The 15,544-nt window shown below is 52.7% G+C and overlaps 3 protein-coding genes across 3 annotated transcripts; 1 reads left to right on the top strand and 2 right to left on the bottom strand.

The window, feature by feature from the left end:
• Nucleotides 1-4,165: 4,165 nt before the first annotated feature.
• Nucleotides 4,166-7,974, bottom strand: Tbcb (tubulin folding cofactor B). Its single transcript, XM_013026256.1, has 6 exons — nucleotides 7,770-7,974; nucleotides 7,287-7,430; nucleotides 6,469-6,565; nucleotides 5,878-6,069; nucleotides 4,577-4,649; nucleotides 4,166-4,440 (listed from the first exon to the last, which is right to left on the bottom strand). The coding sequence occupies exons 1-6, from the start codon at nucleotides 7,881-7,883 to the stop codon at nucleotides 4,326-4,328; spliced, it is 735 nt and encodes a 244-aa protein (XP_012881710.1). The 5' UTR covers nucleotides 7,884-7,974; the 3' UTR covers nucleotides 4,166-4,325.
• A 465-nt stretch (nucleotides 7,975-8,439) lies between these two features.
• Nucleotides 8,440-9,886, top strand: Polr2i (polymerase (RNA) II (DNA directed) polypeptide I, 14.5kDa). The gene is made up of 6 exons (XM_013026268.1): nucleotides 8,440-8,605; nucleotides 8,684-8,738; nucleotides 8,956-9,029; nucleotides 9,131-9,205; nucleotides 9,309-9,360; nucleotides 9,780-9,886. Exons 1-6 carry the CDS (start codon nucleotides 8,547-8,549, stop codon nucleotides 9,840-9,842), a joined length of 378 nt encoding a protein of 125 aa, XP_012881722.1. The 5' UTR covers nucleotides 8,440-8,546; the 3' UTR covers nucleotides 9,843-9,886.
• Ovol3 (ovo-like zinc finger 3) lies at nucleotides 9,871-12,827 on the bottom strand. The gene is made up of 4 exons (XM_013026263.1): nucleotides 12,734-12,827; nucleotides 12,591-12,655; nucleotides 10,881-11,082; nucleotides 9,871-10,141 (listed from the first exon to the last, which is right to left on the bottom strand). Exons 1-4 carry the CDS (start codon nucleotides 12,825-12,827, stop codon nucleotides 9,933-9,935), a joined length of 570 nt encoding a protein of 189 aa, XP_012881717.1. The 3' UTR covers nucleotides 9,871-9,932.
• Nucleotides 12,828-15,544: the final 2,717 nt, after the last annotated feature.

Raw genomic sequence — 15,544 nt, 5'->3', positions numbered from 1 at the left:
CCGGCCTCGGCCCGGGGCTCCGCTCGGTCCTAGCGCCGGCCCCCGGGACTGCGCCTGCGCGCGGCGGCCCCGCCCCCGTCACGGAATTGGGAGACTAGGGCTGTCTGAATCATTCCCAGGTTGCTGGTTCAAATCCCGCTCGGCTTCGTTCCACCTTTGCTTTACCATCCTGGCCTAAATGGCCAGGCTTGGGAAACTAGAGCTGCGAAGACACACTTCTGGTGCCTCCCTGTGAAGTGTCACCCTGTGGCTGTCTCCACCTGCCTCAGGTGGCGGTTTACCGGCCGCCCTACAAGGGACTCAGTAAGCGGCCTCTTCTTCCCTGCCGTATAGAGACACACAGTACCCTCGGGCACCCATTTCCATTTGTTTCCAGGCTGGGAAGGGGAGAGGATGCATTTGTGGCAAGGACACGGTCTCCCTGTCCTCTGCAGGATCTGGATGGAAGCTTAGGGAGCCACGTTCTCCCTACCCCCATCTTCGCTGGGCCTCCAGGTGTGGGGTCTTCCACACTCCAAAGAGAGCCCGGGATACACGAAAAGTCCCTTGGCCCAGACATCCCGAGGTCCCAGAAGCAAGCACCAGGACAAGGCAGTTGCCTTTGCCTTCCAATTTGGACGTGCAATCTGTGCTCCCTGTTCTTTTCCTAGCTTCGTCTTTGGTGGGTCTCCTTGGGGAGCACAGGCTTCAGGCTGAATCCTGGCTCTGACCCCAAAACAGGAACTTGTGCGATAATATTCCCGTGGCTTGCTCCTCCACTTAGTATGCCTTATCACTTAGAATTAGGTAATACATGCTTAGTAAACCAAAGCTGTTCTCAGGGCCCACCTAAACTCCTCAGGGGGGCTGACTTAGGCATCCTCAGATAATATTGCCTTCCTTTCCTGTGCATGTCCCACAGATCACAGCATTTGTCTCCATAACAGCCCTGTGGAATGGGTGCTGTTTATTTTTATAATGGTACCGGGATCTGATCTTAGGGCCTGGCCATTCACTGTCAACCTTTTTCAGGTCAAGGTTGGGGCTCTACTACTTAAGCCACACTGCCATTTCTGGCTTTTGGCTGGTTTATTGGAGATAAGGGTCTTATAGTCTTTCCTGCCCAGGGTTGGTTTCGAACCTTAATCCTCAGATTTTAGCTAGTATTACAGGTGTGAGCCACTGGTACCCTATTGGGTGCTCTTTATCATCTGTTTGTAGATAAAAAATGGAAGTGAAGCCAGGCAGCCAGACTCCCTAGTCAGTCCTTTTAACCAACTATTCTTATGCAGTGATTTTTCATAATATAATTGATATGATAATTACAATAGTTCAAATAACAAGATAAATGCAGACTGTACAATTGCAGCTAGTGTATCCCCAGGGCTTGCTGGGGCCATGCCAGGCAACTGCTTTATATGCCTATGTAGAAATCCAGGTGTAACAGGACAGAAAAGGGAGGCTCTGAAAGGCAGGGTCATAGAGAATGGCAGGAGCAGGTCAGAACCTGGGCTTGGCTAGTGAGAACTTATTTGATGATGACTAACCCGGATTCCCTTCTTGCCACACCCTTTCCTGCCACACAGAGAAGTTTGTCTTGTGGCTCATCTTCAGGCATTTGCCTAAGCTGTGACCTCTGTCTAAACCACTTTTATTTTTTAATTTTATTTTTTAATTTTTTTTGTCAGTTGTGGGGTTTGAACTCTGGGCCTAGACACTGTCCCTCAGCTCTTCAACTCGAGGCAAGCCCTCTACCACTTGAGCCAGAGCGCCACTTCCAGTTTTTTTTGTTTATGTGGTACTGAGGAATTGAATCCTGGGCTTCATGCATGTTAGGCAAGCACTCTACCACCTGGCCATTCCCAACTCTCACTTCCGGTTTTCTGGTGGTTAACTGGAGATAAGAGTCTCATGGAAGCTGGGTGCCAAGTGGCTCACGCCTGTAATCCTAGCTACTCAGGAGGCTGAGATCTGAGGATTGTGGTTCAAAGCCAGCCCGGGCAGGAAAGACCGTGAGACTCCTATCTCCAATAAACCACCAGAAAACCGGAAGTGGCGCTGTAGCTCAAGTGGTAGAGCGTTCATCTTGAGCTGAAGAGCTGAGGGATAACGCCCAGACCCAGAGTTCAAGCCCCACGACCTACAAAAAAAAAAAAAAAAAAAGTCTCACAGATGTTTGTGCCCAGGTTGGCTTTGAACTGTGATCGCCAGATCTCAGCCTCCTCAGTAGCTAGATTAAAATCATGAGCCCACCGGCACCTGGCTTTACTTTTTAAATTTTTTTGCCTTCATCTACTCAGACTTGAGTGTAGGCTCCCGAGTCTCTTTTTTTTTTGGTCAGTCATGGGGCTTGAACTCTGGGCCTGGGTGCTGTCCTTGCACTCTTCAGCTCAAGGCAAGTGCTCTACTGCTTGAGCCACAGCGCCACTTCCGGTTTTCTAGTGGTTTATTGGAGATAAGAGTCTCACGGAGTTTCCTGCCCAGCTGGCTTTGAACCTCGATCCTCAGATCTCAGCCTCCTGAGTAGCTAGGATGGCAGGTGTGAGCCACCAGCGCCCGGCTCCCAGTCTCTTCTTTTAGGAAGTCCTGTCCTGTAACCACACTCACCTAGTGGCTGCCTGATGGGTACTCTCAAAACTGTTTGTTGAATTAATTATATATAGCTTGTAGTCTGACATGGTGGCACAGGCTTAAATGCCAGCACTCAGGAGGCTGAGGCGAGAGGATTAAGGCCAGCCTGGGCCGCACAATGGGGCTCTGTCCCAACCATAAAACAAAAAACCCTGTTGTGGTTTCCACAGCGCTCCCGGCACCACACAATCACCACTGTCATCCAATTGCAGTACCGCCCACTGCCCAGCATTCAGCCACCTCCATTTCCTATAAGTCCTTGTGTCACAGGAAGATAGCTAGACCAAGGAGAGGGAGAGAGGAGGGGAAAGGGACAGGGAAGGGGGGAGAGAGAGGGGGGGGGAGAGAGGGAGAGGGGGAGAGAGAAAGAGAGAGAGAAAATGTGGAGCATGTCACACGGCTATCTGGGAAATGAAGTCCTCTGGAGTCTCAGGGAGAGCAACTGGAACTACTCACTCCCTGGCTCGCGGCAGCTGGGTGGTGTGCTGCTGCCCCCAGGTGGCTACTTAACAATTATGACCAAGACTAGGGAGGCTCAAGGAAAGGGAACTGGGTAAGAAATCCGGCTGCCAGGCACTGGTAATCTAAGCTACCCAGGAGGCTGAGATCTGAGGATGGAGGTTTAAAGCCAGCCCCAGCAGGAAAGTCCGTGAGACTCTTATCTGCAATGAACCACCAGAAAACGGGACGTGGTACCGTGGCTCAAGTGGTAGAGCGCTAGCCTTGAGCTGAAGAGCTGAGGGACAGCGCCCAGGCCCAGAGTTCAAGCCCCACGACCGAGGGAAAAAAAAAAAAAGATGGTTTCTTGGGCTGGAAATGTGGCTTAGTGGTAGAGTGCTCATGCATGAAGCCTTGGATTAGATTCTTCACATACACAGAAAAAGCCAGAAGTGGCACTGTGGCTCAAATGGTAGAGTGCTAGCCTTGAGCAAAAGAATCTCAAGGACAGTGCCCAGGCCCTGAGTTCAATCTCCAGGACTGGCCAAAAAAAAAAAAAGAGGGGCTGGGAAGGTGGCTCAGTGGTAGAGCGCTTGGCTTGCATGCCTGAGGCCCTGGGTTCGATTCCTTAGCACCACATAAGCAAAAAGAAAAAAAAAGCTGGAAGTGGCGCTGTGGCTTAAGTAGAGCTCTAGCCTTGAGCTGAAGGACAGTGCCCAGGCCCAGAGTTCAGGCCCCACGACTGGGCCCTCCCCCCCCCCAAAAAAAAGATGGTTTCTCTTGTTTTCTCAGGACTGAAAAATTCCCATATAACACGGGCAGCTGGAGCTTGAGGAAATGGATGGGGGAAGCACCAAGATGTACAGAGACGGACACGGGCTGCTGACACAGGGGTCAGACCAGGCTCTTGGTGATTGAAAAAGAATTAACTTTCATCCTGCTTAAGCTATTATCTTTATCAGTTACAGCAACAGAACATTACATCAAGTAGCAAAGGACAAAGAACAATCTACAGGCCTCCAACTAGTCCTACCGCTTTGCTCAGGTTCCTGTTCTATACACCCCCCCCTCCAGCTTTCCTCAGCCGCTCCCCAAATCAGAGGCCCTCACATACTTCCCCAGTTTCTGACGAATTTATGAGTGTTACAAATCCACAGCAGGTGGAAGGTAAAGGAAACAGAGATGGGTCAGGTGAAGAGGGCATGGGCGTACATATAGGGAGGGACGATGAAGGGAGTCGTCGGGAGCTGGAGCAGGGAGACACCCTTCCTTGGGTGTCACATCTCATCCAATCCATAGTCCTCCTCTGGGAAGTCCCCCACTGTTACAACTGATGGCTTGACGAAGGCTCCATACTTGTCCTGGCACTCAAAGTAGCGCTTCCCATTCACACTGCAAGGCATGATGGGAGGCAGTGATTAGAGCACCGGTGTGGCTTCCACAGATGAGAAGGCTCGCCCAGCGGTGCCTGGATTTGCACACAAGCATGTGCACGTATATGCACCCCCCTCAGTGGGAACATGCCTACCTGCCGTCGTTTTTCCCTAGTGGCTCATCATAGCGGACACCAATCCAGTAGCCGGGCTTGAAATCTGTGAGTCCTGCCAGGGGAGAAACCTGGTGAAATCTGTGCACAGGGCTCCCCCAAAGTCAGGCCTATAGGCTGAAAGCCTGTGCTGGAGAAAACCACTCCTTACTACCCACACTCTCTTCCCCTAGGACACTGGGCTCCTCCAGGACCACCAGCATGGAGACAGAGCCTCTTCACTGATTGTTCTCCATGATCCCACCCCTGCCCATTCACTCAGCCCAGCCAAAACAAAAGGGGGGCAGCATAGTTCCACTGCCACAGAGAGCACAGATTCCTGAACTCACATACAGACTAGCATTCACACCAAAGGCCTCTGTAGCAACATGGCAATGAATAAAGCAAACCTGCCCACAGCTTGACCTTGGACTTGCAGCCTCCAGAACAGTGAGAAATCCATTTCTGTTCTTTTGTTGTTGTTGTTGTCAGTCATGGGCTTGAACTCTGGGCCTGGGCACTGTCCCTCAGCTCTTCAGCTCAAGGCGAGTGCTCTACCACTTGAGCTACAGCTGTAGTTTATTGGAGATAAGAGTCTCACAGTCTTTCCTGCCGGGCCTGGCTTTAAACCACGATCCTCAGATCTCAGCCTCCTGAGTAGCTAGGATTACAGGTGTGAGCCACCAGCACCCGGCTACATTTCTGTTCTTTTAATTCCCTACATGTGGTACTTCATTGGAGGAGCCCTAGCAAACTAGTGCTCACCCAACAACAAGAAAACAATTCAGCTGGGCACCCTAACTCACACTTGTAATCTCAGCTACTTGGGAAGTTCAAAATCCAACGCTATCTTAGGGAAAAAGGGAAACCCCTGAGGGTGAATAATATTAAAACATATTACATGTATGTGTGAAGATAATGTAAGAAATATCAGTAAGCTGGGTGCCAGTGGCTCACACACATAATCCTAGCTACTCAGGAGGCTGATATCTGAGGATCACAGTCCAAAGCCAGCCCAGGAAGACAAACCCATGAGACTCTGATCTCCAATTAACCACCAAAAAGCCAGAAATGGCACTATAGCTGAAGTGATAGAGCACCAGCCTGGAGTGAAAAATGCTAAGGGACAGTGCCCAGGCCCTGAGTTCAAGCCCCCGAACTGGCAAAAAAAAAAAAAAGCTAGGCTCTCCTTGAAGGCCAAGTCCCAGGCCTCTGGACAGAGCAGATTTCAGGGACTACTGACAGAATGAATGGCATTCTGCTCGAACTTAGGATCCAGCAATCCCTGGGCTACTACTACATACCTACATACATGACGGTGCCCCGGCGCGGGGACTGCCCCAGTGGCCGCACCTCACAGCGGCTACCCACGGAGATGGCACTGGCTTGGGCTTTCTCCTCGGCAAGGCGCTGGGCTGCCTCAGCCTCTTGCTGTGCCTTCTGTTCTTCATTGTAAGGGCCAAGTTTGCTTCGCTTCAAAAAGGATCGGACTGAGTCTGTGGATCAGGTAGGGTGGGGGAGACAATTGGACTCAATGGCTGGGCTGTGTATCTGTCCCACCCCCCAGGGCCAACATTCCTGCAGCCATTCTTCTATTCCAGGGACTGGAACGCTGTCACATATGTCCAGGCCTGTGCATGGCCCATCTTCTCCCTGCCCCTCAGTCTCTGCTCCAATCAAGCCCGTCTTTCCCACTACTATGCTAAGGTGCTTACAGATGATGACACTGCCACGTGTCCTGCCTGCCCCACCTCAGGCTGCCAAGTGACTCTCACTGCTGTCCCCCAACCTCCTCTCTACCTTCCCAAGCGCCATCTGTCCCGATCCCCTCTAAGCCTTCTGCCTGCACTGCCCACTCCTCACTCCCCACCCAACCCCACATTCACATTCTGTACCTTGCCTCTGTTCATAGGCCTCTTGTGAGATCTTGTATTTCTCCACCTTGGATACATCCTCATACTCCCCAAGGCGGGCACCACTGTGGTCAATGACCTGTGGGAGAGTGGGGGAGGGGGGTGTAACCTGGGATGCTGGGGTACACATGCACTTGGACCATCCTGTAGACTCAAGTCTCCTCATTTGGGAGAAACCAAGTTCCTCCCCTCCCCACCCTTCATCCCAGCCATTTCTCCCTCCTGAACAGAGCAGAAGGGACAAGTTCGTCCCGTTCCCCCCCCCCCATGTGCGTGTGTGTGTGTGTGTAATTACTGAGGCTTGAATCAAGGCCTGGGCACCTTCTCTGAACTGTTTTTTGTTCAAAGCTAGTGTTCTACCACTTAGACCCATATCTACTTCGTTGTTTTTTTTTTCCTTTGGTGGGGGAGGGGGAGAGTTAAATGGAGATAAGAGTCTCACAGACTTTCCTGCCCAGGCTGGCTTAAAATCAGAGTCCTCAGATCTCAGCTTCCTGAGTAGCTAGGGTTACAGGCATGAGCCACTGGTACCTGGCTCGGAAGCTCTTTCTTTAGTTCCCAGAGGGAGGCAATTACCACTTCTAGATGCCCCCGGTTCCCTGAGTTTGAATCATCGGTCCCAGATCACTCTAGGCTGTCACTGTACAGTGATATGGACATTTCTCATCATGCTGGACTGGGGGGGGTGGGCGGGTTCCATAAGGGTAGGGCTTATGTATGTTGGTCATCACACACTTGCTTTCATGGCAAGCATCTGATCAATAAATGAATGGACAGGGTCCCAGCGACGGTGGCCTCACATGGATTCGGCAACCGTTGTCTACGGGATAAGAGCCCAGCAAAGCGTCCTCCTGATCTAACTTGCTGTAGAACTTGTCATCAGCTCCATACAGCTCCAATTCCATGCAGGAAGCAGGGCTGCCCACCACCAGTTCCAGCTTGCACTGCGGGGAGACGGAAGAGGGGGGAGAAAGACTGTCAGTGGCCCCATCCTCTCCCTCAAAGTTCCACCTCTCGTCTCCATCACCCCACCTAGATAACCATCACTCAAGGCCCACCAGACCTCTGCTTCTTCCATTCCCCCATCCCCTCTGCTCGGCCACAGGCTCCCAGGAGCATCTGATTCTATTTTCTCCCCGGCCCCGCCCCTACCCCCAGGGATCTCAGGTTCTCCCAATTCACCCAAGGCCGAATCCCGTAGTCCGGGCATCCACAGATAACCTTAGGACCACCCCCAACCCTTTATTTGCCACACCCCTAGGGCACCACCTCCAAGGCCGCACCTTGAATTCAGCAATAGTGAGGTTGCGACTATACCGCTTTTCGGAGCGGAAACTGTTGAGGGAGCTGCTGATGAAAACGTTCACGGTGGGCGCCGACAACCCCGTCACCTCCATCCTGCCGCGCCCTGCCGCACGCCACAGCGCAGCTCGGCCGCCTCACACCGGTTCCGCAGGCAGCGCCGCCGCCGCTTCTGGGAGAGAGGTCCCGCCCCGCCAGCTCCTGAACAGGACCAATCAGAAGGCTCCCGCTGGAAGGCTCAGCCAATCGTTGCCATTCTTTCTCCATGGCCCGGAAGTTGGCTCTCCCTTACTCTTAGGTAGGCCCAACCAATCCTGAGAGGCTTTCCAGAGCTCGCTTGTTCTTCCAATAGCCATACAGGAAACGGTCAGGGCCGGCGGGTGAAGCCAGGAGAAAGGACTGGCAGGAGAAATCCCGGTCCGCGAAAAGTTCGCACTGCGCATGTGCACTGGCCCAAGGGAAGCGCGGTGGAGTCTTCTACTTACGCTCCGCGCCTGGCGTGTTGCATTGCGCCTCATAGTCTCGGTTGTTATACTCGGTCTATTCCCCTTCCGTAAGCCAGGGCAGCAAGGTCCCCAAATTAGAAGCGATTACTACGGGCTGTCAAAAGGCCCAGGCGAGCAACAAGCCAAGCTCAACGCCCAAGGGACGTGGAGGAGGCTCCGCCCCTTGTGGGCGCAGCGCCTAGGTCTGACCCTTCGCGCGACCCGTCGCGCGCTCTGCGCACGCGCGGGAGGCCGCGCGGTCAGTGCGTAACTATGGAACCCGATGGCACCTACGAGCCGGGCTTTGTGGGTATTCGCTTCTGCCAGGAATGGTAAGAGGGGGAAGTGAGCGTGAGAGGGGAGCAAGGGGGTGACCCCACGCCTGACCTCCGACTTTCCCCGACCCGCAGTAACAACATGCTGTACCCCAAGGAAGACAAGGAGAACCGCATCCTGCTGTACGCGGTGAGCGCGGGTCCGCGGGGCGGCCCCGCTTCTGTAACCCACAGACTGGGTGCTCCCGACGGGCCCTGCTGGCCTTTGCTCTTGACCATTACCCCAGTGACCCCGCTCCCCTGTCTCGCCCATCCCCGAGGTGACTTCATCTTCCTTTCTGGGATCCCTCTTTCCTGACCCCGTGGACGTTTTTGTGACCCCCCCCCCCACGCTCGCCCCCTCGCAGTGCCGGAACTGTGACTACCAGCAGGAAGCGGACAACAGCTGCATCTACGTCAACAAAATCACGCACGAAGTGGAGTGAGTGGCAGGACCAGGGTTTGGGGTGATGGGCTCTGTCTGGGGAGCACCCCAGCTAAGCGTAATTGCTCACACACACACACACACACACATCCCTGCAGCGAGCTGACTCAGATCATCGCGGACGTGTCCCAGGACCCCACTTTGCCGCGGACCGAAGACCACCCGTGCCAGAAGTGAGCGCTGGGGAGAGGGTAGCGCGTTTTCTGGGGTTGAAGAATCGGGGCTGGGTGGTGGGTAGGATATCAAAACTTTTGAGTGATAGAAGCCTCTCCTCAGGTGTGGCCACAAGGAGGCAGTGTTCTTCCAGTCACACAGTGCCCGGGCTGAGGTGAGTGGCTGGATTGCTCCCTGCGTGCTTGGGGCTTGGTCCTATTCCCAGAGAGGGCAGAAATACCAAGATTAGAGCCCTATGCCGGTGGTTTATGTATATAATCCTAGCTGCTTAGGAGGCTGAGATCTGGGGATCGCAGTTCGAAGCCAGCTTGGGCAGGTAAGGCTGTGAGACTCTTATCGCCAATGAACCACCAGAAAACCAGAAGTGTTGCTGTCTCAAAGAGGCAAAGTCTTGAGCAGAAGAGCTCAGGGACAGCACTCAGGCCCTGAGTTGGGGAGGGTGGACAACAAAAACTAAAGTGACCCCACTGTTCCCAGAATCTTAGGCTGGACCCTTGCTAGTTGGGAAAGTTTCCTTGATTGTGTTTTTGGGGTGGGTGGACTCTCTGAGTCCTGAACCTTTCTAACCACCAGGATGCCATGCGCCTGTACTATGTTTGCACTGCCCCACACTGTGGCCACCGCTGGACCGAGTGAGCATCCCTAACTCCCCCTGTAATAAATACCAGATTCTGTGCCCATATTTCCCGTGTTTATTCGCCTGGGCTTGGCGGGTGGGACGGGGGCTCAGGCGGCGTGATGCAGGGTGCGGTGCTGGGCGTAAGCATCCGGCCGGGCGCTTGTGAAGCCGCAGTCCTCACAAACATGCAGCTTCTCGCGTCGCTCGCGGTAGGCGTAGCTAGCCGGCTGTCCATGCACCTTGGCGAGATGCGCTTCCAGGGAACAGCGCTGCGTGAAAGCTTTCCCACAAGCTCCACAGCGGAAAGGCCGGATCCCTGAAGTGCAGAGAGGAGGCATGACTTTGAGGACAACGGCCCCTGTACTCCCCAGCATGGAGCAGCTCCCCTCACTGTTGCAAACTCTTCAGACTCTTTGGCTCCGACCCCCACTCTGCTATCCCCCACTCAGTGCAAACATGGACCAGATCCCTGGGTCCTCCCCGCCTCCCTGCACCAGGAAGTTCTTTCCCCTGGAGGACAGGGAGAGAATGTGCTTGACTGTTCTTTTGGGGCATGATGGACTGAATTTTTTAATTAATAACCTGTTTCACTCCTTGCCAGGCTCCTACCTGGAGGAGGACACCTTTTCACCCACCTACTGGGTTTCAAGTATGGGGTCTGAGGTGCATGGTGATTCTGTTGCCTGTGAACTCAATCTGTGTCCAATCACCATTACTTTTTCTTTTTTTCTCTTTTCTTGTTTTTTTTTTTGGTTGTGGGGCTGGGACTCAGGGCCTGGGCGCTGTCCCTGAGCCTCTCTATGTGCTCAAGGCTAGTGCTCTACCACTTGAGCCACAGCTCTACTTCTGGTTTTTGAGTGGTTAATGGGAGATTAGAGTCTCATGGGGACTTTCCTGCCTGGGCTGACTTCTAACTGCCATCCTCAGATCTCAGTCTCCTGAGTAGCTAGGATTACAGGCCTGAATCACCAGTGCCCAGCTCCAATCACCATTTCATTCCATCGGCTTCCTGGCCTTGGGACCAGCAACCCGTGCTCATCCATGCCCTTGCTCACCAGTGTGAGTCCTCATGTGGCGCTTGAGATCGAAGGCATCGTGAAAGCCTTTGCCACAGCAGCGGCACACATGGCGGCGTGCAGGGGTGTGGCACTTGAGGTGCCGAGTCAGCATGCGTTGCAGGGGGAAGGCCTTGGGGCACAAGGGGCAGCCAAGTGTCCCAGGGCCCCTGGGAGTGGATGCCAGGGTTCCCTGTGTGGGCTGCCCAGAAGGAATGCAGGTGTTAGCCCTGCCAGCTGGGCCTTGTCCCCATTTCTTACTCAACAAACAGTATTTACAGAGTACTCAGAGCTAAGGAAGACTAGGAAGGCTGGCATCTGCCTAGTATAGGATGTGTTACCTTCGAAGACTTTCCACTAGCTAAACCTCATCACCTTTTGGTTTTTGTTTTGTCGGTTGTGGGGCTTGAATTCAGCCTGAGCACCATCCTTGAGCTCTTTTGCTCAAGGCTAGCACTCTACCACTCTTGGGGCACAGCTCTACTTCTGGTTTTTGAGTGTTTAATTGGAGATCAGAATCTCATCGGACTTTTCTGCCTGGGCTGACTTTCAACTATAATCCTCAGGTCTCAGCCTCCTGAGTAGCTAGCTCAGATTACAGGCGTGGGCCACCAGCATCCTGCTCAAACTCTATCACTCTTACCTTGCTTTATATACTTTGCTTTTTTTTTATTTTATTTGTGAAGATACTGTACAGAGGGGTTACAATTACATGGGCAGGATAATGCGTACATTTCTTACCAAGCATTGCAGCCTCCTCCTTTTGTTTACCCTTCACATCCCTTCCCAGCCTCCCCCCTCCCCCCTATACTTTGCTTTTTAAGTCTCCACAGTAAGTACTCTCTCCTTGCCTTGTGCCAATCCAGGGCCCTGTCTCTGAGGGTTTTTTTGCTCAAGGTTAACACTCTACCACTTGAGCCACAGCTCCAGTTCCAGCTTTTTGCCCAGGCTAGCTTCAAACCTTGATCTTCAAATCTCAGTCCTAACTAGCCAGGATTACAGCCATGAACCACCGATGATGCCCAGCTGCAAATACTTTTTTTTTTTTTTTTTGCTATTCCCGGGGCTTGAACTTGGGTCTGGGCACTGTCCTTGAAATTCTATTGCTTAAGGCTAGCACTCTACCACTTGAGCCACAGCACCACTTCGGGCTTTTTCTGTTTATGTGGTACTAAGGAATTGAACCCAGGGCTTCATGCATGTTAGGCAAGCACTCTACCACTAAGCCACCTTCCCAGCCCTGCAAATACTCTCTTGAAACGTTTTTCCTAAGGTTACTCTCTGTCCACAGACCTTACCAGATATAAGCTCCAATGAAGGGAAAGGATCTTTGTTTTGTTCCTGCTAACTACCTAGCATTTAGAGCTGTGTGTGGCTCACAAATAACCTCTTTCCTTCTAGTGCACATGGAGCCTTCCATCCTTGACACTTTGTCCGTTGTCTCAGAAATCATCCACCAGCTAGGTGTGGTGGCTCACACCTGTCATTCCAGTTACACTCAGGAGACAGAGGTAGAAAGATCACTGTTTGAGATAAGCCTGGGCAAAACAAACCAAATAACAACAACAACAAAAAACTTAGACCTATCTGAAAAATAACTAAAGCAAAAAAAAAAAAGCCTAAGGGCGTGGCTCAAGTAGTAGAGCTTCTGTTGAGGGTGAGAGCCAGCAGGGTTGAAGCCGGCCCTGTCTTAGCCAGCTTCTGACTCACCATTGCCCACGAGTTCCTGAGGCCAGAAGTCTGGTGTGCTGCCGGCCTTCCTTGGCTGCTGCAATCTGAGGAGAGAAGCCAGAGGCATGGTGATGTTCTTTGTCTCCCCTGCCCCTCAGATCCAGGGCCAGTGAGGAGCCCACCTGGGATGTAGGCATCTCCCCGGAGCTGGTCAGGCAGGTGGCCCCAGTTGGGTGGCTGTGGACGCCGACTCCTGACCAAAAAGACACGGGGCATCACCTCGGCAATGGTGGCAATGGTGAGATGGCTCCTCACACAGATTGCAGCGTCCTCTACCTGCTGTCAGACCTCAGTCCCAGGACCACAATCCCAGGTGGGAAGGGAGGGGGAGCCCTGGAAAGTGTGTGTGTGGTGGGGGGAGGAATGGATCTCATTCTTCCCATGCAAATTTGTCCACAAGCCTCAGGAACAGCTTTACCTACTGCCATTAGCTCTGCCTCTGAGCATCCTTCTGCTAAGCCAGGTTCCTGTAGAAACTCTGTCCAGTGCCAGCTGCCAGGGACAGACAGGTAGGGCCCCCCAGAAAGGCTCAAAATGTAGGAAGAGCCCAGATCACTCTTGGGTTTGGGGAGAGGAAAGAAACATAGTCTGAGCACTGGCAGGGCAAGAACTTGAAGATTCCGTTTGCCAGGCAAATCAGTCACCACCGGTTGTCCACAGCCTGCGTGGTTATTCAAATCACAGCTGTCCGAGGAAGTAGGGAGGGGCAGCTGTGATTGTCCTCCCACAGGTGTAGGACACCAGTCCTTAAGTAAGAGCAAAAATAAAGATCCAAGCTGGGTGCCGGGATCTGGGGTGTCATTGCTCACCAAGCCTCAATTTCTCCAACCAGCAAATGGAACTGAAGCAAGATAGGTAAAGAGGCAGGAAAATGTAAAATCATAAATACTAAAACAGAACCAGGAAGTAAAAACTAAAACATCCGAGCAGCTGGGTGCAGAGGGCTCATGCCTGTAATCCTAGCTGCTCAGGTGGCTGAGATTTGAGGATCATGATTTGAAGCCAGCCGGGGCAGGAAAGTCTGAGGCTCTTATCTCCAACTAACCACCAGAAGACCAGAAGTGGCGCTGTGGCTCAAAGTGGTAGATTGCTAGGCTTGAGCAAAATTGCTCTAGGACAGTGTCCAGGCCCTAGGTTCAAGCCCCAGGACTGGTATAAACAAAACTTTTTTTTTTTTTTGTAGTTCTGGGGTTTGAATTCCTAGCCTCCTGCTTGTTAGCCACACCCTTCCAACCCTCCCCCACTTCTGAAAAATCTGTGTGTGCAACCCTACACCCTGTAAGGAGGCTGAGATATGTAGTGTCGGTTTTCCTGATTCTGTTTTCAGGTACTGGGGCTTGAACTAAGAGCATAGGTGCTATCCTTTAACTTTTACACTTAAGGTTAGTACTCTACCACTTGAGCTACAGCTCTACTCGGGCTTTTTGGTGGTTAAATGGAGGTAAGTCTCATGGACTTCCTTACCCATGCTGACTTCATACCTTGATCCTCAAATCTCAGCCTCCTGAGTAGCTAGGATTACAGGTATAAGCCACCAGTGCCCAGCTTCTCCTGGTTTCTTGTTCATTGTGCCTTGTGGATGTAAAAACTTCCCTTTGGCACAATTTCTGGGCCAGTCCTGGTAGTTCCCCAGTCCCTGTCTGGTCCTTTGCCAATGGCCCTTATTAAAGGACTCTTTGGAATATCCCATGAGCAGCTGCTGGGATGCTGTGGGATCACAGCATGTCCAGTCTGATCCTCCCAGGGTTTAATTGCTTGGCATTTGGGAGAGGGGAGTGGCAGTAGCCCACCCTTCTGTGTTGAGAAACCCAATTTTGTTTCCATAGCAACAGGTCCAGGAAGGGGGAGATGGTCCTAGCAACCTCCACTGTGGTTGCCTTGGTTGATGTGAAGAAGTTACATTTCCTTCCTGCTCCCTGGTACCTGCCTAGCTTCATGCTTTTGCTCCTGATTGGATGAAAGGGTTTTTCTGTCCGTGTTCACAGCAGCCAGGTTGCAATTGGGAGGTCCAAAGCTGGAGGGTGAAATGGACTGGGGGGGTGGGGGCTGGAGCAGGGCAGGTGAGAAAGCAGGAGGCCAGGCCCAAGATGACAGCGAGTAACAGATATCCCCAAGTCTTGGGTTCCTGAAAGCCAGGTGTTTGCTTGGCATTGAAACCTTTACCATGATCCAGAGTAGGAGAACTGGCAACTCCCCACACACCAAAGCTTGCCTCACGAGTCTCCTCTGGCAATGGTCAAATGAAGCAAGTGGGTCACCAGATCGACAGCGTACCCCCCACTCCCACCGGCAGTCTGTGTGCTAGGAGCCAGCCTCTGGCAGAAGTCAAGCCTGCCTACAAGCTCCGGGTCACCTGGTTCACTGAGACAGGGGGAAGGAGCCACAAGTAATAAACCACCACCACAAAGCCCTGCACCACTATGCCTCCCACCTCTCTCCTCCTCTCCCACTCCACCCCGACTTTCCTAGCCTTGCCACTATTCCTGCCACACCCTTATGGGAGCCTCCCACGGGGCCTTTGGCCTGGCTGTTGTCTGCCGGGTGTTCCTTAAATGTCCTCTTGTCAAGCCTCAGCTGCCACTAGGAAAAGGCCTTCGCTGAGAATAGCAGCCCCACTCGGGTTACAGTTTGTAGGTAATTCCTTTTTCTCCCACCCTATACCCTCATTCTGCTGTGCCCCACTCTCACACAGATACAGGGCAGTGACAGGCACTGGGGGTCTGGTCTGAACAACTGCTTGGCTGGTCTCGTGTGTAACACATGTTATGTCATCACGTTGATGGGTCCAGCCCTGCCATCATCCCTACTCGGATTGGATCTCAGACTTAGCATCCCCTGCTGGGTCTCTGTGTTTGTTTCTGGGGCTAAGACCACCCAGCAGAGCTCAGAAGAGCTCAGAGGCCATGGCAGGTCACATGGTGGTGCTCTGCTTT

Source organism: Dipodomys ordii, unplaced genomic scaffold (genome assembly GCF_000151885.1).
Source record: "Dipodomys ordii isolate 6190 unplaced genomic scaffold, Dord_2.0 Scaffold92, whole genome shotgun sequence".
NCBI classification, from domain to species: Eukaryota; Metazoa; Chordata; class Mammalia; order Rodentia; family Heteromyidae; genus Dipodomys; species Dipodomys ordii.
Note: the sequence above shows the minus strand (reverse complement) of the source record. Positions and strands in the feature narration are given on the sequence as shown.

Coding starts and splice junctions, on each gene's coding strand:
- Tbcb (XM_013026256.1), bottom strand. CDS start 7,883: ATGGAGGTGACGGGGTTGTCGGCGCCCACCGTGAACGTTTTCATCAGC. Junction 6,070..6,468: donor GGCCTATGAACAGAGGCAAG/GTACAGAATGTG, acceptor CCTGATCCACAG/ACTCAGTCCGATCCTTTTTG. Junction 4,441..4,576: donor CTAGGGAAAAACGACGGCAG/GTAGGCATGTTC, acceptor CATGCCTTGCAG/TGTGAATGGGAAGCGCTACT.
- Polr2i (XM_013026268.1), top strand. CDS start 8,547: ATGGAACCCGATGGCACCTACGAGCCGGGCTTTGTGGGTATTCGCTTC. Junction 9,206..9,308: donor GAAGACCACCCGTGCCAGAA/GTGAGCGCTGGG, acceptor GCCTCTCCTCAG/GTGTGGCCACAAGGAGGCAG. Junction 9,361..9,779: donor CACACAGTGCCCGGGCTGAG/GTGAGTGGCTGG, acceptor TCTAACCACCAG/GATGCCATGCGCCTGTACTA.
- Ovol3 (XM_013026263.1), bottom strand. CDS start 12,827: ATGCCCCGTGTCTTTTTGGTCAGGAGTCGGCGTCCACAGCCACCCAAC. Junction 11,083..12,590: donor TCAGGAACTCGTGGGCAATG/GTGAGTCAGAAG, acceptor CCTTCTGGGCAG/CCCACACAGGGAACCCTGGC. Junction 10,142..10,880: donor CCACATGAGGACTCACACTG/GTGAGCAAGGGC, acceptor TCTGCACTTCAG/GGATCCGGCCTTTCCGCTGT.